The sequence below is a fragment of the Leptonychotes weddellii genome, chromosome 1 (assembly GCF_054177405.1).
Source record: "Leptonychotes weddellii isolate Sample4059 chromosome 1, ASM5417740v2, whole genome shotgun sequence".
Taxonomy (NCBI): domain Eukaryota; kingdom Metazoa; phylum Chordata; class Mammalia; order Carnivora; family Phocidae; genus Leptonychotes; species Leptonychotes weddellii.
The window spans coordinates 75197013-75218581 of NC_138369.1; the positions used below are offsets into that span (position 1 = coordinate 75197013).

At 38.4% G+C, this 21569-nt stretch overlaps 1 protein-coding gene across 1 annotated transcript in view; it reads left to right on the forward strand.

Annotated features, from left to right (window-relative positions):
- The window catches only part of COL6A6 (collagen type VI alpha 6 chain), a 136159-nt gene that overhangs the window by 43907 nt on the left and 70683 nt on the right, over positions 1 to 21569 (forward strand). The window contains exons 9-20 of the mRNA XM_081796889.1: positions 2686 to 3029; positions 3113 to 3191; positions 6936 to 7090; positions 9474 to 9566; positions 10812 to 10865; positions 12607 to 12678; positions 12765 to 12791; positions 13113 to 13157; positions 13245 to 13298; positions 14569 to 14631; positions 18303 to 18368; positions 19630 to 19683. Of these exons, the coding sequence (XP_081653015.1) occupies positions 2686 to 3029; positions 3113 to 3191; positions 6936 to 7090; positions 9474 to 9566; positions 10812 to 10865; positions 12607 to 12678; positions 12765 to 12791; positions 13113 to 13157; positions 13245 to 13298; positions 14569 to 14631; positions 18303 to 18368; positions 19630 to 19683 (1106 nt within the window). The remainder of the gene's footprint in view (positions 1 to 2685; positions 3030 to 3112; positions 3192 to 6935; positions 7091 to 9473; positions 9567 to 10811; positions 10866 to 12606; positions 12679 to 12764; positions 12792 to 13112; positions 13158 to 13244; positions 13299 to 14568; positions 14632 to 18302; positions 18369 to 19629; positions 19684 to 21569) is intronic.

Consider the following 21569-nt stretch of genomic DNA (forward strand, 5'->3'; position numbering starts at 1 on the left):
GCATGAGAGGGGGGAGGGTCAGAGGGAGAAGCAGACTCCCCGCTGAGCAGGGAGCCCGATGCGGGACTCGATCCTGGGACTCCAGGATCATGACCTGAGCCGAAGGCAGTCGCTTAACCAACTGAGCCACCCAGGCGCCCTATATCCTACCTTCTTGACAGTATTTCTTAATTCTAAGAATCTGCCCCATCATCAACTCTAATTATGGACTTTGTAAGTCAGATAATTAAAATCCACTTTTAAGTCTGACAGGGAACTGTCAGACTACCTGCTTAGTCCAATCCACTCTGTTCTGTTGTTTTTTTATTTTGGACTATATAATCTCATTTTTATAAACAGGAAAATTAATGCCCAGAAAGGTTAAGAGACTTGCCAAAAGTTATCTAGCAGTAGCAGCGTCTTGGCCAGTCCATGACTAAAATTAAACATGGAGCCTTCCCACTTAAAGACCTCCCCCCATCCAGACTTCCACACTGTGGTTTATGAGGACAAGTCAAACACTCAAAACACTAGTTTTGCTTCTCCTTGTTATCACCCTCCACAGCAGTGCTGTGGACTCCCTTCTCAAGTTGCACTGCGTTTATTGCCATTTTTCAATTCCCCCTCCTGCTATCCTAGGTTAATCCTTCATTATTTCTCTTGGAAATCCAGTGTTAGCCTTCTCCCCAGCTCACTTCCAAAACCATCCTTGCCTCTTGTTAGCTCTGAAGGGCTCCTGATTTGAGGGCAGATGTCTCTGTAGAGTTGGTAAGACCCTTCCTTCCAAGAGAGTCCACTTGATTAATATGGCCTAGTCTAATTGTATTTAGACATGTGGCTGCCAACTCTGGATTTGTTCCTCACATTTATTCCTTTGATCACATTATTATGGAATAACTTTTCAATTTGAATTAGTTAAATAAACACAGGGAACTTATTTACTAATCTAGACAAAAAGTTAAAACACTAAATTTTTAGAGGGGACAGTTCCCAGGATCACTCAATGACATTTTGGCATTTCTGCCACTGTTCGTTTTTCAACAGTCTCAAGATTGAAATGATAGGATATTGATTCAAGAGGAATTTTGGAAAGGACATATTCTGATGCTTCCTTCTGACCAGTTTCTTTCTCCTCATCTCCCTTTCCAAATATCAGAGAAGAGATTTTTCTAAGAAAGTTCCTATGGCAAAATAAGAAATAAAGAAAAACTAAAGAAAACCCACCTTTCAGATGTTTTGATAACATTGATTTACCTGAAATGTCATGGTGAAAATTGATTATCAGATAAGGATTTATTTTCCCTCCCCCAGCTCTTTTCTCATTAAATGGGAATCAGGGTACAAGGGAGTGGTGAAAAAAGTGAATCAAGCTACTGGCCCTTATTTTAAAATTGGAAAGGGCGTCTGGGTGGCTCAGTTGGTTAAGCGACTGCCTTCGGCTCAGGTCATGATCCTGGAGTCCCTGGATCGAGCCCCGCATCAGGCTCCCTGCTCGGCAGGGAGTCTGCTTCTCCCTCGGACCCTCCCCCCTCTCATGTGCTCTCTGTCTCTCTCATTCTCTCTGTCTCAGATAAATAAATAAAATCTTTTAAAAAAATTGGAAAGTGACATTTTGATTTCAAAGACTTGCAAATGTACAACTGACCAGTGTGTCTGGAGGTAGTATAGGTGGGCATTTGTCCACACAACAGCTATCTGAAAAACTGCTTATCTGAACAAAGCCAACTAAAAATACATATTCTTCCTCCCACCTTCCCCTGCCTTTTTTTTTTAACCAAGCAAGCTAGTTAAATTTGCTGGATTTGCTGAATTTGTATCCAACTGAATTTGCTGGAAAATTTGAAGTTTTTAGCCAACCTAAAAGTTCTGGAAAGAAGAGTGCATATGAACTATCATTTTATCCTCCTCTGATTATCTCCCCTTTAGGAGGCTCAGCTTAAATTATCAAGCCCCTTCTAGTTTCTCCAATGCTTAACATGTCCCTGGCCCTAATAAGGATAAAAGCAAAGCACTCTAAATGGGAAACCTCTCTAGGTATTTATCAAATCTCCAAATGGCAATGGCTTCAGCTTCCTGAGTGCCTGAGCCCTGAAGGGAATGCCATCTTTGACATAAACTAAGCAAGATGCCAAAGGATCTCTTGTAGTTTTTCTTTTTTCCTTTTTCTTTTCTGAGTGGATGTTAGAAGACAAAAAGAAGAATCAGAGATTGTTTTTAGAGAGAGAAATCATCACAGTCATTCCTTTAGACAAGTCCCTTGTGATTTATTTTTTTCTAAATGACTATTCGAATATTTTTATACTTCCCTTGTAGTTATAATTTAATATTTGTCAAGTGACCTCAATTGGTAAGTAGCATGGTATGAATTTCCTCTTTCAGACTATTAACACTTCCACATATAACTTTAGATACTTAAATGATTTTGCGTGGCTTTTTCAGTGGCCCCAATAAAGTCTTTCAGAATTTTGTTACAAAATCATCTAGATTTTATACCAGCTTAAAAAAATATTCTATACTTACACTTTTACCAGTTATATAAGAGTGATTCTAAGCTTCTTCCTTTATTCAGTCATGTTCTTCCTTGTTTTCCAACTTTATAAATGGAATCAAAATAAGAATTTCAAATACCTTGATTCAGATATGGCAAACAAGCCAAATAAAGGTATTTGTTGATCTAATAAGATCTACTTTTCCCTTGAACCCTAGATTGTTTTGTGGACATTGTGGTGGGATTTGACATCTCAACTCATGAAAAAGGGCAGACTTTGCTTGAAGGTCAGTCTTGGATAGAAACCTACCTTCAAGACCTCTTACGTACCATCAGCTCCCTCAATGGGGTAAGCTGTGAGGTGGGCACAGAGACTCAAGTTAGCGTGGCTTTTCAAGTGACCAATGCCATGAAAAAATATTTACCCAAGTTTGAGATCTATAGTGAAAACATACTGAACAGCTTGAAGGATGTAACAGTTAAAGGACCATCTCTTCTCAACGCAAACCTCTTGAGTTCTCTATGGGATGCATTTCAGAATAAGTCAGCTGCTCGAGGAAAGGTAAGCTGGTTTTACTTTATCTGCTGGTCTATGGTTGCGATGACATCCTTTTTACTCAATTTTCTTTTTGAATACTTTCCTAGGTGGTTCTCTTATTTTCAGATGGATTGGATGATGACATCGAAAAGCTTGAACAAAAATCTGATGAACTTAGAAAAGAAGGTATTGAGCATGGGGAAGAGTGGGAAAGGAGTGTTTACTGAGTTTATAACCTCAGAACTCAATTCTGGCTCTTAAGTTTTCAAGCACTCAAATAACCCTGAATTTGTCCACCAGTATGCACTTGGGAGAGCAGATGAGCTCTCAGAACATTCTGGCATCTACTTTTTTCTTCTTACACTATGTATGTGAAACAGCACTGAATATTAAGTCCTACCCTTTCCCTCCTAACAGTGTATGTCTTCTTCCTAAGCTTTCCTGGAGAATATTCCTGTATCCCTTGGCCCACATTATCTAATATTGCTACTTCTTTAGGGTCTGCAGAAGTGAACAGTGTATTTCTCCTTGACCAAGGAATAGAAGAATTGGATTATTTTCTTTTGACACTGTTAAAGTTTCCAGAATCTCAGGCATTGTTGGACAAGTCTACTCATATTTTGGAGTTTTCTAATTAGTTCCTTCCTTCAGACCACAGATTGCCAACCATGGTGCTTAGGAGTTTTTAAAGCATTGGCACTGGGCTTTTTGCTTTAGGAACAAATGCCCAGTCTGACTTATTGTCAGTTCTTACAAAATATGGGTCAGTGGAAGAAAAATGAACCCACATGTTCTGGTTTGACTAAGAATAGAAATACTTTCCTGTAAATGGATGCTATTGGTGCCCCCTTTCCGAGTAGTTTCCCCCATCCTCCAGCTACTGTGACTGTTCACTGCTAGAAACTCACAGGTTCTCCTTTCTCTGAAGAATTGCTGTCGACCAGTGGAAGCCATTCACCTGGAAGGTTACTCCCTACCCCACCCCTAGGCAGCAGGTAGAGTACATGGAATTGGACCTTACCTCAAAATGGCACCAGTTCTGTGGTATAATTTATGTTCCAGAGTTCCCCATGGGATCAGGCTGAAGCTAGTCTTCAGCTGAAACACTATCTTGCTCAGCTCCTTCCCCTGCCCTATCTTGCTTTCTTTACCCCTTCTTCAAAGAGTGCTTCCTCAATAAATTGTATGCATCCAAATCCCTTTCTCAGGCTCTGCCTCTGGAGAACCTGGCCTAAGACAGTTGCTTAGGTTGCTCCCAGGTTAGCTACTAGAAGCTAGGGGGATCTGTTCTGTTCTGTCTCCTCAATCTTAAACAAATTGCAAAATTAGCTATATTTATAGCTGAAAAGTAAGACTTTTTATTTTGCCCTTTATTTGCTAAAGCTGCTTTCTTTTTACTCTTTCAAGTCTTGGCGTTTTTTTTATGATCTACAGTGGAGATATTAATGAAGACTGAGAATAAGACCCTAGAGTGCTTAATTTGGGTGGGTAGGGTTTTGTTTTTTGGGGTTTTTTTTTTTTCTTAAATAATTTAAGCTTTTCTTTTGTGGTGAAAAAGATGTATCTTCTGCACACAACATAAGAGTTTTCTCCAGGAAGTTTCCCTCAGAACACCCAGATTTCTAAGACCAACCTTCTTTTTCCCAACTCCCAAGGAAAAACTATTAAATGAGTTTCAACTTCAGAAGCTAGATTTTTAATATCCTCAAAAATTCAGAATCTCTGAATGGGAGAGATGAAGGCATGATGGCCATAATGTTTTTTGAAAAGTGTTAAATGGTTCTCAATATGGACAAGGAGTACCCCTAGCTCTGGCTTTCCATGTTTAAACATATATGATTTCAGTTGATGCTTGGCCCTATGATCCAGTAGCCTAGGAGAGCCTCCCTAATTTGGGGCCAGGTATCTATATGTATAAACTGTGCACTCATCATGAGACAAGAGGAGACCTGGAGAAAAGGATACTCAATGGTGGATGTGGCTTTTTAACTAATCCACATGGATTGGGGTTTGAATTCATTTAGTTTCTTTAAATCTAGTGCTCTAGAGTCTTCTCGGTGATTCTTACATTCTTTCAATTTTTGAAATATTTTCTTCCTTAATTTATTTTTAGGAATTGTATTTAAGATCTTTTGACTTATTATTGGATGAGTCTGAAAGGAGCAGGATCAGAGTCCCCCATCCTGAGGAAAGCAGTTACAAATAATAGTTATATGCATTATTTGCTGCAGATCAACAATCCCATGGTTCTCATAACTCTTACATTTTTACATTTCTTGGAACTTACAAGAAAAATCAGATGTGAGATTTCCCCCCTTATAAATAGATCTATTAGCATGCCTTCTCTTGATCAGTAAACTCTTTTGATGAGCTTAGCATTCCTCACTGTCTATCCCAGCCCACTCCACCGTCCCTTTTCTTCTTGTCATTCTCATTCCTAGAAGAGTGACTAACACCTTGTTTATTTGAGAGAAGCCAGAGATATCAACACTAAAATGAGGGAAGTCCTGGTAAATCAGGACAAGTTGGTCACCCTATTCTTTGGTGTTTCTTCATTTATTCCACTTCAGCCAACCTCTCTGTTTTCCTCTCCTAGAACTTGAGCCTCCCCAGTATGTCCCTGAAACTTTATTCTCCTCATTCTCTTCTTCCTCTCACCCAAAATCATTCATTCAGAATCATACATACACTTAAAAAACATTCTTAACTCTCGGGTCTGTGAACATTTCCTTGTTCTAGTCCATTGGCTTCCAAGTCCCATCTAAAGATGTCTTCACTCATCCATAATGAAATGAGGAAACTTATGCCAATAAAGCTAAGTTTATTCAATTTTAGGACTGCTGTTTACTCTGATTATGTCCTTAGTATACTTTTATTATTAAAATGTCTTTTGATTGTAGGCTTTGGAATCAGGCTGTCCAGGTGAAAAACTAAAAATACCACTCAAGCCAGTCAAATAACCTTTCCAAGCCTCAGTTCACTTATCTGTAAAATACAGCTATAATTCTACATATCCATACATTTGGATTTGTAGCTTACAAGTAAGCTAATGCATGGAAAGCACTTAACTGACTTCCAGGCACATAGTCACTATTAATAAATGAGAGCACAGTTGTTGCTGCGGTTACCTCCACCATAAGGATTGCCAGGATTATTACTGGTATCATTTCATGTTTATATCAATCAGTACTTTATAATTTCATGTTTGTATCAATACTTTGCTAAGTAAGTCAAACCCTTTGTTAGTCCCTTACAGATTTCTTTGAAATATTCTGGTCTATAATGGTCTATAAAATTCCAAAGTTTATGAGCTACAGCTCTGGATGATTATATGTCATTTGTTTCTAACTGCCTGACAAGAGGTCTCTTACGGTCTTACAGTCTCTTACTCTAATTCCAACTGGATTCTCAAATCCTTAAGAGGTCATTATAGCTGTGCTTCTCAAACTTTAATGTGCATATAAGTCATGTGGTGATTTTATTAAAATACAGATTCTGATTCTGTAGATAATTCTGTATTTCTGAGAAGTTCCCAGGTGATGTAAGTGCTGCTGTCCAAGGATCCCCCTTTGAATGGCAAAAATTTGGAACATTTGCTTTCTTGATATATCAGTTCTTCTGTATCTTAGTATACTCTATGGACCCTTTTTAAATCATTATATCTCACTTCAAGTCATCCAGGAACTGGAAGTTCTGTTGTAATATCCCCTGCCTCCAATTTAATTAGCTTTGAAAAATGTAATTCCTTTTGTTCTCTGATGATAGTCTTGTCACTTGTCAGTTTTACATTGCATGGTTGGGGGAAGTAGACAATAAAATGAGTGTTCCTCTTGCAACTGTTTTCCTAGAATAACAATTTAGATACATATGCAAAAAGATTAAAATAGCCAAAACCACCTTACCCAGAGAATTGTAAACTGTGTTGGATAGGCCTGAATGCCTTCATAACTGTTGCTCTGGATGGAGCCACCGATTCAAGTGACCTGGCTGATCTTCTCTACATTGAATTCGGGAAAGGGTTTGAGTACAGGATCCAGCTCACTACTGGAATGAGGGACCTTGGGAGCCGACTGTCAAAGCAACTGGTAAGTTACTTAGAAAAGGCTGGTGAGTTTAAATTTTCTATTTGTTTTGTATATAGATTTAGTATTTATGCTTACGAATTTGAACTAATTTTGTTCACTTGGGTGTGAGAAAAAGGCTTTTCTGAATTAGTAAAGAGCCTAAATAAGAGGGTGTTTTGGAAAAAAAAATGTAATATGGTAGAGATACATCAAAGCACGTTTAATTAATATGCTTGGCAAAAAAGGGAAGAAATTTATAGCACCTATGATCCTGCCCGAATTACAGTCACTGAATGTAAGCGTTGGAGGGAATCTGAGGTGACGGTGAATCCACTGCTCCCTCAGCCAGCTGGTTTTCACATCCCTTGTGGATCCTAAGTGTCACAGCTCACTGCAGTGAGTATAATACTCGTGTTTAAGATGTGTATTTTCCCTGCAACATGGCTTGTAAAGGAGAGCCGATTGCACTTGGAGTTCAACCAAAGGAAGAGGAACCTGCCCCGATATTGGAGGAAGAACAGAGCAACATGATGATGGACCTCCTCCTATGTTGTACTGTATGTGCGATCAAAAGCTTTGTCAATGTCTTGACTGCAGTGTTTGCCTTGTGAACTCTTTTTAGAACCTAATGTCTACATGGGTGCAGCCTAGTCCTATTTCTTTCAGAAATGTACAAGGATTCAAACTAGAGTGGTGAAGGGTTACCAGATTATGTGGCACCACTTTCACCTTAATAACTGGCTAATGATCTCTCATTTGCTTATGATTTATGAATTCTGTAATCACATCAAGACACCTTCCAATAACACGCTAGCTCCTACTATTTTTCACCTGTAGAATGTGTATATAAATAGATGTTTAAACACCATTTGTTAAGTGTAGTAATTACGTGAAAATAATTACTTCAAGAATATGGAAGTTTTGTTGGAATTGCTTTTTCTACATGGGAAGACTGTGTCTCTTTTACAAAAGGTCTTTTTTTTCCTACTATTTTTTTCCCCTGTCTTTGAAATTCGTATTGGTAATTCATAGAGGGAGGAAGTTATTCCTCAAAACAAGCCTGTCAGTGTTTCAATATCACATCAATGCTAGATTATCAAAGAAAAACTTAATTTTAGAAATAGATCAATTTTAACATTAATAATAAAAGATCTAATGCTGTAGGGTTTTAGTGATCCGAAGAAAATTGGTATTATCTAATATAAAATCAAAGAATCCAGTTTGTTATTTGATTTCACACATTTCAAGTTTTATTGGTTTTTCTGACATTTTTAGGGGAAAATTTTTTTCTAATGGCTGAAAAGGAACATTATATAATAGACACAGAAGCACAATTGCTAAATGATTATTATGACAAAATATTTTCATTTTTCATCACACTAGATTTTTGATGGGAAACTTTTCAACACAAAGAATGATTCTACCCCACCAAGGCCAAGCATGGTGTTTACTGCAAATTTTCCTAAAAATAAATCTTGTGGGTTAATTGTAGAAATGCAGTGGAATATGTCAATTTTTCAGAGGATGACTAGGTTCAGGATAAAATTCACTGATATTTTTCAATATATAATATGGTTTTTCAGCCAAGGTATAAAGGGGAATCTTCTCCCCATTCCCCCATCCTCTACAGCAAGGGTTTTGGAAATGTTGAGTGTGTAGTTGGTGTTTTTGAAATCCTGTCACAAAAACTTTTCTGGAAGTGTTTACCATTGGACTCCATTCTAAGCACTATGACATCGGGCACTGTCTAAATCCTTTAGCATGCAAAGATTTCACAAAATAGGGAAAGGAGAAAACAGCATTCATTTTATTGAACAAAATATTGGGGGCAGAATTATATAAGGTAATCAGCAACACCATGGTCAATGCTGGGATGGGGTGGGATCAAGAGATCACATTAATAAATTAGTATGCATTGAGCTGGCCATGGCTAAGCTAATAGCATTTTGAGGATACAAAAACCTCTTTGAGGAAACAAGCCGTAACAGACTCTTAACAGAGAACAGACTGAGGGTTGATAGGAGGTGGGGGATGGGCTAGATGGGTGATGGGATTAAGGAGGGCACTTGTTATGATGAGCACTGGATGTTGTCTGTGAGTGATGAATCACTGAATTTTACTCCAGAAGCCAATATTGTACTGTATATTAACTACCTACAATTTAAATTTAAAAAATAAAAGAAACCTCTTTGAGTTGATTTGAAGTTTTCATAGGGTGGAGAATGCAGACCACAGAAGGAAGGATAGCAGCTAAAGAATGTCTCATGCACTCTCTCTGGAGCATGGTTACTTTAATGGGGAATAATGAAACTGTGGAAGAAGTCTGAATGACACCATCGAGCGTGTATGTGTGATTTGGGAAGCAATGCCACCCAATGTCATATATTTCTTACTCTTCCCCAAGGTTAATGTTGCTGAAAGGACGTGCTGCTGTTTATTCTGCAAGTGCATTGGAGGGGATGGCATAATGGGGGATCCTGGACCACCGGGGAAAAAGGTGATTTTAGTTAAGATTTATGGCTCACCTTATTTGAATGTAGTATGTCTTTCAGACATAGGGTTAGGTGGAAATAAAGGATGATTTTAACTTCTAGATAGAGCCTTTGAGGTAACCACTTACTCTCCATGACAACTAGATACGCCTGGCTTTCCCTTGGCATTCTAAATTGGAGTCTTCTAAAAAACTTTCAATATAAGTGTCAGGAGGGACAACTGCCAAGATCCTTGATTATCTAGTGTTCCAGCAGGGATGACAACGACACCCAGAAATCAACGGTGATCTCTGTGTTGAATAATGAAAACCTCCTGAATATCAGTGTCCTTTCAATTCCCATTTTTAATGACTGCAGAGTCATTTAAATGAAGTAGGGTATGTTTTGGGTAGTCTGCTGACAAGCAAATTAGGTCAGCTCACCCTGTCCTCACAGAAGATGTGGCAACGTTTCAGTCAGCTTTAGCCAGACCAAAAATATCACAGATGTATGCACAAAAATGCCAATCATAAAACAGTAGCCAAAAGTAGATTTATGTATTTCCTAACCAAAAAAAAATTATGTACTCTTATAAAAAAAAATATGATTTGGGAGCATGCTAAAATATGCTAAGTGCTAAAATATGTACAAACATACTATGGATGTGTTTAATAATTTCAATACTGCTTGTTTACATGTGTGTTTGATTTGTGAATAATTTGTAGATAGCACCATAACTCCCAAATCAACATGTTTGTGTCTCTGAAGAAAATTTTCGGACTATTTCCTGAATGCTTCAACTTTATGGAAGGAGAATGGTAGATTTAAAAAAAAAAAAAAAAAAAAAAAGCCGGGCTCAGAAAGAATGAAAAGAAATGTGTGTGGTCTATTTTTCTATGTGTAGCATAAATCCTAAAAGAGATTTTTTTTAAGAAAAGAGGGTAATTCTAGTCTGTCAAGGGCAAATATAGCTGTGTTCACTTGAAGGTTTGAGAAAAAATATTCCAGCACTATATATAACCCCAGAGAGGGTTATGGACAGCATTATGATCCACACATGCACACACCCTTGAGTTATCTGGATACTTGTTTCAAAACTACATTTATTTTTATGTGTATAAATACAGCCTAGGTTGTGGGGGGAGGATTATTTTTTTTTTCAAACTCCTGTAATTCTACATAAAGTAAAACTATAGTTAAAGATTTTTGCTTGATGACCTTTGGTTTTGGTCTGTGGAGTTCTAATGCATTCTTTGTTTCCTTATTTCCAGGGATCCCCAGGTTTTAAAGGCAGTGAGGGCTATCTGGGAGAGGAAGGTGCTGCTGTAAGTCAAGGTTTATTTCACCTCTATTTATTCCTGAGAACATATCTGCAAAAGGAAATCGTTTGTGTCAATTCAGAAGGAAACAAGAAAAGTCAGAGTCTAAGAATTCATGTACAAAATCTGAGGTCTTTTCTAATTCTCACCGGGCTTTGCTTCTGGTGGTCAATAATGGTTTATTAACCTATTGTCTCCTCTTTGGCTGTTCACCAACGCTGCACAATGAACTTAATGCGAAAGTTATTTTTTTCACCAGGGGACTCAAATCACTGCCATTTCCCCCTTCCTGATCCATTTTGCACAGGTAAACCAACTCCCCACATTATTTATCAAGGACCTCCACTCTTTCTCACGTCCATCCACCCATCCATTCATCCAGCCATCCATCCATCCAACCATCCTTCTTCCTTTCTTCCTTCCATCCGTGCATTCCTTTAACAATTATATATTGAGCATCTTACCATTTACCATAATAAGTGAACTTCTCCACTCATGTATTCATCTAACAAATATATATTAAGGCATTCTACCATGTTTCAGGCACAGTGTCTAGACCCTAGAAATAAAAAATAAGGAAAAGAAAAAATATGATTCTTAGGTAACTTCAGACAAGTGGAAAGGCAAATGAGACAACCATGTTTCCAGCTGCTAAACACAACGACTCTTCCAATGTTACAATGAGGTGCATTGTGGCAAAGCATAGCAGAGCAAATACCTAACCACCTTGGTAGTAGTTAAGGCTTGGGAGGGGAAGGCTGCAAACAAGGGGTAATGCTTGAGCAGACATCTGAAGGACAAACAGATATTTCTTCAGGCAAAGTTTGTGGGGGAGAACATATTACTAGAGAGAGAACAATGTGTTCAAAGGTATGTGATTGAGTCAGAGAATTTGTGTGCGTGTGTGTGTGTGTAGAATGGCACATAGCCAACATGGTTGGAACCCAGGACACAGTGAGGAGGTTACGTGGCAAGCAAGACCCAGAGTAATTGGGAATCTTGAATATCCTACAGAAGATTTGGTGTCTTCCAGTTGATGGGCAGTCATTGGATGATATTAAGCACAGGAGTAAAAATAATGGGGGCATGGATTTAGAAAGCATACTCAGGCAATGTATGGATGCTAACAAGGCAGGGGTTACAGGTAGAAGCCTTGCAGTAGTAGGTGTAGGACAAAGCAGTCCTAATCTTAGTTGGGGGCAGTATAAGGGGGTATGTTAAAGAGGATGAATGTAAGTAATTGTGACCTGGGGAGAGAGAAGCAGAGGATGATCTCTTTGTTACCAGATCACAAGACTACACAGACTAGTGGGGTAACCAAGACAAGGATTGTAGGAATGATATTTGGTTAAAGAAAGAGAAGGAATATGGATTTTGGATTGGAAATCATGCTTAGATTTTAGTTAGATCATACCTAGAGCATCCTTCTCTGGTGCCTCACCAATTCTTCATTATCTATTCCTGGAATCGCTGCTGAAATTTTGAGAATAATTTTAGCTGCCACTTGTTTGTATGTCTGTTTTATTTAGATACCACCCTACCTAGGGCAGTATCCAGGTGGGATCCAAAGCAAAGGGTTGTCATCAGAGTAGTTCTGATTTACTTCCATTCTCAGGTTTAATAAGCATGAATTCTGGATTGTAAACCATGAGCAGTTACACATTTTTTTCCAATACAAAACTTGTAAAATTTCTAAGAATCCAGAGTACAATGGAAAAGGCTCATCTAGGTATGTTCTCTTTCTCAGGGAGACAGAGGAACCAGTGGACCAGTGGGAGAGCAAGGTACTAAGGGATGCCATGGTGCCAAAGGTCCTAAGGTAAGGGTTGCATTAGGCATTGATAAGTCTTTCCAACATTAATTCCACTTTCTCACACTAACCACTACTGTCCTTTCTATTTTCAGGGAAACAGGGGACTAAATGGACAGGAGGTATGGTACCAATGGTATCCATTTATCTGCCCATCTCTTATCTAGAAATATTTTCATTTTTTGAAACTACTAAACAGTAGATCATACAAAGGAAGTTTCTCTGGATCTTCCTTTATTACCAGCCATTTGATTTTGCTTATTCTTGTTTTTTATTGCAGGCAATGTGTATTATTTGTTCACAGTTTCTATTACTCGGTAATCTTTGTTATTACTCAGGACTAGGCTGTATATGAAAGACAAAACTAGACTTTTGTTTGGGGTCTGACTTCTTTCCACCTAAATGTGTAATACACTCTATTCTGATCACATCTGTCTTTTCAGGGAGAAGTTGGAGGAAGTGGAATTGGCGGATTAAATGGAGAACAGGTAGAGCCTTCTCTTTGTCCCAAAAAGGCCCTTCTGAACTATCTCATCAAGAAAATGGAAATTTGAGTTTATTCTTCTGTTTTTTAGGGTGAGAGTGGTTTTCCCGGAGAAAAAGGAGAAAAGGGTGATGAAGGATCCCAGGTAGGGATTCAATAAAGAGACAACATGAAAAATGTCCTGGCAATTAGAGGTGTGACTAACAGTAAAACAGCTACCCTAAATGTATCAGTCAGTGAGCACCACAAAATTGCTTTGTGACAATCACAAAACCTCAACTGCATGCAACAATAAACATTTATTTCCTATGTGTCTGAGGTTTGTAGCCCAGATCCCTGGTCTAGGCTAAGCATGGCTGATCTTGGCTCAGGTGTCTGTAGGTTGGCTGACAGCCTTATTCCACATGTCTCTTATCTTCCTCCTAGGACCAGGAAGCATTGTCTGGCTTTGTTTTCCGTCACCTTTTCATGGCCATGGCAGATGCACAAGGGAGCAAGTAGAAACACACAGGTTCTCTCAAGGTCTCTTAAGGCCTAGACTTGGAGCTCTCACAGCAACACTTCCATCTCTTTCTGTCGGCCAGATTCAGTCATGGCCAAACTCGGGACAACTGGAAAGCATTACAGAGTCACATGGCAAAGGGCATAGATACAGAAGTAAAGAATTAGGGCCATTAATGAAAAGCAGCTACCACACTAAGAATGGCAGCAAGGTGTTAACAAGAGTCTGTAGGGTGGGGCAGCACACCGCAAGTGTATGCCACTCATTCCCATTTAGAACAGACACCAACAGCAGCCATACTTCCATCATCCACTTTGTCTGTCTTTGGGGTGTGAACAGCTGAGTCAGAAACCCAGTTTCTAGCTGATACAACCACCTTGGACAAAATGGATAATGTCTCTGAATCTCAGCTGCTTCATTAAAAGAAATCTACAAACAATACCTGGTTTATAAAGTAGCTGTAAAAACTAAGACAACAAATGTGTCTGGAACACGGACTTCCTCCCTGTGGTAAATAATTGAGATCACTCTTAAATTATTTACGTGATGCCTGAAACTATTTTTTGGTTGTCCATCTGTCCAGCTTAAAAATAACTCTAGGGGCACCTGGGTGGCTCAGATGGTTAAGCGTCTGCCTTCGGCTCAGGTCATGATCCCAGGGTCCTGGGATCGAGCCCCACGTCAGGCTCCCTGTTCTGCAGGAAGCCTGCTTCCCCCTCTCCCACTCCCCATGCTTGTGTTCTCTCTCTGGTTGTCTCTCTCTCTCTCTCTGTCAAATAAATAAAATCTTAAAAAAATAATAACTCTAGTAGAAAAATTTTAATTATTCAAATGAGGGAGAAGATAAGCTCTTTGTTTTTACTAATGTTATTAATTCTTTTCTTATCCTTCTTCTGATTTGTATTATCTTTAGGGAAGCCCAGGAAAGCGAGGGGTTTCTGGTGACCAAGGTGCAAAGGGCCAGCGAGGAGACCCTGTAAGTGCTGTCACTGCGTGGGCTGTGAGCTAAACAGGGCTTGGTTGCCATCAGCTTCTGATAAGAAGAGAGCCCCACTTTACATTACTACAATAGAAATCCTGAGTTTAGATCATCACAAGCACAACTGCTGTGGAATTTTAAAAGCATTTCCCTTGTGCTAGATCCTCTTCATCAATGGAATGAGCATGGACAGTGAGAAGATCTTGTCCAACATTGGTGCATTTGTTTTTTGAGAATACATATTCAGAATTGTTACTGTGCTTCAGAGCCATGAAGGAATTCTAGTCCCTTCCATTCTCTTCTTCTGAGTACCTCAAAATATGGATAGGGTGGAGGAAACAAAGCCATCTCTTCCATTCCCCAAGAGCCTTTATCAGTTAAGAATATGAACTTAATTTTCGTGAATCCAAGCCAGCTAGGACCGTTTCAGGCAAAACCTATGACACAAAAGTGCCTGCTCTCCTGGATATAACCTGACGAAATAGGCATGACCCACACCAGTGTAGGGGATATGCCAAGTCCAGTGAAACATCAGTACTATAGGACTTCCATCACCCCACCCACACAAAAGTAAGTCTCCAAAATCTTAACGAATTAGGATTTAGGTTTGTTTATTAAACTTTTCTACTGAGATATAATTGACATAGAACATGGTGTAAATTTAAGTTGTTATAAGATACTGATTTGGTAACATTTATATACTGCAATATGATTACCACCATAGGGTTAGCTAACTCCTGTATCGTGTCACAGAATTATCATTTCTTTTTTTGTGATGAGACCATTTAAGGTCTAGTCTCTTAGCAACTTTGAAGCATATGATACAGTATTGTCTATAATCACTATGCTGGGCATTATTCTAGAACTTAGTTTTGAACTGTAACATCAGAAAAGTACACATGTTACGAATGCACAGCTTGATGAATGTAAATGTGCCTGTGTAATCACCACCCAGGTAAAGAAATGGGACATCCCAGAAATTGCCCCCCATGTCTAATTCAATCACTACCAGCCTCTCCCAAAGGTAATCACTGTCCTAAAACCATAAATTAGTTTTACCAATATCCCTGAACTTTAAGTAAGTAGAATCATATAGGATACACTCTTCTGTTTCTGGCTTCTTTTGCTCAAGTTTATGCTTGTGAGATTCATCCACATAGTTGTCGGTGACAATAGTTCATTCAGTCTCATTAAGCTTAAGCCTTTTAAGCCAGTTTTCAAAAAACTCTGTACTAATTTACACTTCCACCAGCAAAATACCATAGCAGTGTACTACATACACACATCAGAATGGCTAATTTTTAAAAAAAAACTGACAATAACAAGTGCCGATAAGGATGTGGGGCAACTGGGAAACTCACAGGACTCTGTATATTGGAGGAGGAGTTATCAATGGATTGATCAGAGAAAGAATTTAGTGCAATATATTGAGAAATATAAATGTTAGGTATACATCGAAGATAACTATTTTAAAAGCAGAGGAATTTGCTCTTGAAGACTACATTGTTTAATAAGTGATGTTTTCTGATAATAGTCTGATGACCTGAGAGTTTTGAAACAACTTCTAAGTATCTAGTTAGAAATAAAAAAGTATCCATAAATAAAAATAATAAATAGTAGTTCAAAGACCTTTCAGTCATCTATATATGAAGGCCAAAAATTTCCTTGGGATATTGCTATAAAATTGCCATGTACTTTGGTCAGAATCCCCCCTAATTGTCTGCCAAATTGTCTGTACGATTACTTAACACTTCCAGAAGAATCTGAATAATGTAAGACGGTTTTTTTTTTTTAAGGTTCTATGACTTCGAGATGGCTGAAAATTCAACCCACTAGAACTTCTGTGATGTGCTGTTTGTCACGATACTAATTTTAGTTTTTTAATGCATGATGATTCTTCCCACCCTCTTGGGAGTATACATCTCAAATCAAAGACAATTCTCTGAGTCTTTTTACGTGTGGTTTTTATGGGTTACTATTTCAGGAAAAATTGGGGAGAGCAAGATTGATTGAATAAATAGAACCCACACATGATCAGATTATTTGTAGGAATGCATACAAATGGCACAAATTCCTGAAAATCTGTGTTTATTCAGACAGAGCTTCCAATCATGTGATAGCTAGTTTGGCCATTTGGAATTTCCCATTTTTAAAAATCTCATGTAATCTCATGTAATACTGGGGAGAAAACTGAACCAGATCATTTGAGCTACAGAGTGTAGTAAGGTTCATGATTCTAAAACATATCATTATTAGAAGCCCATGTTGAATCATAAATTTGTGTTAGATGTTCTTTTGTCCAGTTGCATAGAAAAAAATTGAAAGACTGGACAGATCATATTCAGACTGACCAAACAACTAGGATATTCTATTCTGTAGAATATGCTAGCGTATGACTTTTTAATGCCATCTCTTCAATTAAATAGTTTGGAGTTGGACCTCGATAAGTTATTTATACATCCAGTAGAATAAGATTTTGGACTTTACATTATTTTCCTTTTCCTTTTTTTGCCAAAATACAATCTCTAATATTGTGATTTAGGTATACCCTGCTTGGAGAACTTAACAGACAAATATTTAAACTTAAAACAGAAATTGTAGAAAATAATCTTTGGCTTTGGTATGTGGGGGGAAAGAACTAAGTTTTCACATAAATTCTGGTAATCTCAGTTATAAAGTAAATTCTAAGAGCATCTTTTTCTCTCTGGTAGCCTATAAACTGTAAGTGTCGAAACTATTTGTTTAAAAATCTTTCTAAGTATTTGGAACAATGACATGTCCCTGTTGGTGATCTCAAATTACTTATTGATTGATGAAGGTAATCTGGGCTGCTATCAGCCAAACAGCCCAGCAGCTGGCACTCAGCAGGACTGGATAATTCTTGTCCCCTCTCAATTTATTGGAGCATTGACTGAACTGACTGGCTCAATTGATTGTCCCAGCATCATGGGCATACTGCTCTATTGGTGGTCCTAACTATCCAAGATAGAAAGCTTTCTGTTTGGACTGCTAAGGATAATGTCCCACAATGAGTTCCTGCTAGAATGTTTGTATGAATATTGGGGGAAACTCAAGATGCCAGAATTTTCTGAAAACTGGAAAAGTAGCAGTGAACATATGGGGCTAGAAGGCTACCAGGCGTCCGAGGGGAGAAAGAGAGAATGGATGGCAGATACAGTCCTCAGTGCTGCTCAGTGTACTTATGTTCTTGTGGTGGAGCCCATTACAAACCGTCTCCCTTCTCCCAAAGGTAGGGGAGAGTAAAAATCTAACAACCTCAAGTATAAACTTGAAAGAAGAGCAAATATTAAGAGAAAGGATGGCAGTAGTAAGAAGGGGTACCTCCAGACCCAGGATGAGAATTGTCATAAACACAAGCCATGTCACCCTTGCTTCTCTTGGCAATGCCTTCTATGGTGAGCTCTTGCTCCCCTCCCCCACATCCCCCCAACACTCACCTTAGGTCCCCACTCTCTTCTGACAATGCAGAACACAGGAGGAAAAGAAATCATGTATAAGCCATTTGTAATTTCTACCTATCTATGGTTTTAAATGGATTGGACCTATTTTGTCAATTTTTTAAGGGGGGAGTGAGTAAATGTGTTATATGCAGTTACATTTTTAAGGAGAGAGATTCAAAATTTTTCTCTTTATTTTGTGTTTTTTAGGGAGTTCCTGGATTTGACAATACCATAGAAGGACCTAAGGGCTTGAAAGGAGAACGTGGAAGACAAGTAATTATGTGGGCATTTGAAAGCAAACTTGTAATGATGTGACATACTTGCTCCAGAAAAAGCATCTTTAGGAGCAAAAATACCTTTTCCTCCTCCTTATCTGCTACTCTAGGGTTCAAAAAACATTCCCTTGTTCTTCTGAATTTGGGGTGACTTGCTTCACCAAGCCCTGCCCTTGAGGTCTTCATTTATGAATGCAAACATCTAATTCCCATCTTAAAATGTAGGGCTAGCTGATGGAAGGAACAAGCCAGTAAATTGTTGGCCTTCCAGGATACAGGAGTCATATACCCTAAGAAGACATTGTATTATTTGTAGTACATGATAAAAAGAAAAAGATCTGGTAGATCTATACAGCTTACATGCTCAAGGCAAATCTCTTAGGATTAATCCCATGAAATCTCACAAACCACAATTTGATCATCTTACCTTGTTTTTCAGAATTTTTAAAAGTGTAATAATCTGGAAAATGTGTTTCTCTGGATCTTCTTGATGAGAAAGTTCCCCTGGTGACTTCCCCTGGGGGAGAGGTCTGATGTGGTAGGAAGAACTTGACTTTGGGGACAGGCCCAGGTCCTGTTTCATGCTCTGTGCCTTACCAGCTCTGTGGCCTTGGGCCACTTTCTGTAAATCTCAATTTTCTCATCTGCAAAATAGGATAAATAGCCTACTTTTAAAGGTTATGGTGGGAATTCAGTGACTGACCTTGCTGCATCATAAACCTTCAGTAAAGGCTACCTGCCATTTTTACTAAGTGGTAAATGTAAGTCTCACATGTCTCATTATAGATTCATAAATTTCCTTCATTTTCTATTTTGGGAAGATGCATGAGTATTGTGAGATTTTATTCACATGCAGGTGTGAATCTACACAGGTTAGCCAAACAGAACAAGAAGTCCAAAGGTAGAAATCCAAACCAGTAGTAGCCGTACCTGACACATGGCATGCTTCATTTATCCACTCTGCGGCAACACAGTGGGAGATAGTTTGATTCAGATACTCTATAACTGATACCCAAAGACAAGTTAGACAGTGGTGATGAACAGATGAAGCCATGTCATTAGCATTTTGTCCTGTAGTCCCTCATTTCCTGCATAGACATATGGTTTATAAACAGTAGAAGTAATCCACATCCAAAGGGAGGATAACTCCCTAGCTGGTGTGTATCCATCCACCCTCCCTGCAGCACAAGCAGATGTTGAAGAGGAAATATGTCAGTGCTGTGTAATTACTGTCACCTGTCTGTCTTTTCACTTGACAGGGTGGAAGAGGCTGGCCAGGCCCCCCTGGAACACCAGGCTCCAGAAGAAAGACAGTAAGAGCCCTTCTAGACAAGGAGACCCACTGCTCTGGTAGCCTATATTGTGATAAAAATGGCCGATTGTGGGGAGTGAGCGGGATGGTTCTGCTGGGGCTCAAGACCGTGGGGACACTTGGGATAGCTTCTGAGAACACAGCTGGCGAAGCGCTTGTGGAAAGCCCCTGAAAAGATGAGGCAGGAAGGTGCTGGTTGCAAGGAAAATTACCGATCAGGAGAAAAGGCTGGGCAAAGAGAACAAAAAAGCAGCCAACTAGGGGAAGAGTGCTGAAAGTTTGGCCTTCTCACTATGCTAACTGCCATTGCCAGTGATGTCATTTTAAGTCCCAAACTCCATTCCTCTGCCAATTTTATGACTACTTAGGAAAGTCAGTCCTGGTATAAGTCCTCTGTTCTTACTTCTATATTCTCTGCCTTGCAAAGAAGGTGTGTGTTCCAAGACACAAAAACATTTTCTTTGTGTGGCGTATAATAGCTGATTCTGTGAACTTCTCAGACAATACAATGCATAATAAATACAGTATACTAAACTGGTTTCTATTTGTGCTCAATTTTAAAGCATATATGTATAGTACTAATTGAGATTTAGTCGATGTATAACATTAGTTTCGGGTGTATAACATGATTTGTATATGTGGTTGTGAAATAATCACCACAATAAATCTAGTTAACACTCATCACCACGTGTAATTACAAATTTTTCCTTGTACTGAAAACTTTTAAGATCTACTTTCTTAGCAACTTTCAAATATACGAAACAGTATTATTAGCAATAGTCCCCATGCTGTACATTACATCCCTATGATTTATTTTGTGACTGGAAGTTTGTACCTTTTGACCCATTTTACCCATTTTATCCACCACCCCCCCAACTCCTTACTTCTGGCAACTACCAAAAGTTCTCTGTGTCTAGGAGTCAAGTTTCTGGAGTTATTTTTTTGTTTTTTGTTTTTGTATTTTTGAGATTCTACATATTAGCAAGACCATATAGTATTTGTCTATCTCTGACTTATTTCATTTAGTACAATACCTTCAGGGTCCATCCATGTTGTCACAAATGACAGGATCTCCTTTTTTTGTCTGAATAATATTCTGTTATATTTATACATATATATACACATTTTGTTATATATATATATCACATCACATATTCCTTATCCATTCATCCATCAGTGGTTGCTTAGGTTGCTTCCGTGTCTTGGCTATTGTGTAAGTAATGCTGCAATGAACACAGGGGTGTGGATATCTTTTTTATTAGTGTTTGCATTTCCTTTAGATATATATACCCAAAAGTGGAATTGCTGGATCATAAGGTAGCTCTATGTTTAATTTTTTGAGGAACCTCCATACTGTGGAGATACTAAGAATGAAATTGGGTCACTTGCTTATGCAACCTTTTGGGGTCTTTCTTATTTAGTTTTGTCGTATTTTTTCAACAAGCACTTTTTGAAAAAGGTTCTGTGCCTGACTACTTGGAAGAGCACAGAAATTATAAAAGAAAATTTTTATCTAATAAAAAGAGATAACTCTAATAAAATACACTTAAATGCTTGCATCAGGTTCTAAATTAGACCTTTTTTCATTTTGCAGCATTTCCTTTCCATTCTTAGTTATCTACTTTCTCCAACTTCCTCCACCTCCCTCCTCAATTCTTTGTGCTATTTATTGAGCACAGATAAAAACTAGTTTGATATATTACATTTATTATGCATCGTATTTTCTGAGCAGAAGTTCATAGAACCAGCTCTTATACTTCATCAAGAAGATATTTTTGTAGCTTGGAACTCCTCTTCTTTGCTAGGCAAAGAAAATGGAAATGAAAACAGAAGTTACATTTAAAATGTGCAGAATTTAGTTGCTGGGAAAGCACTTTACTACTGCTG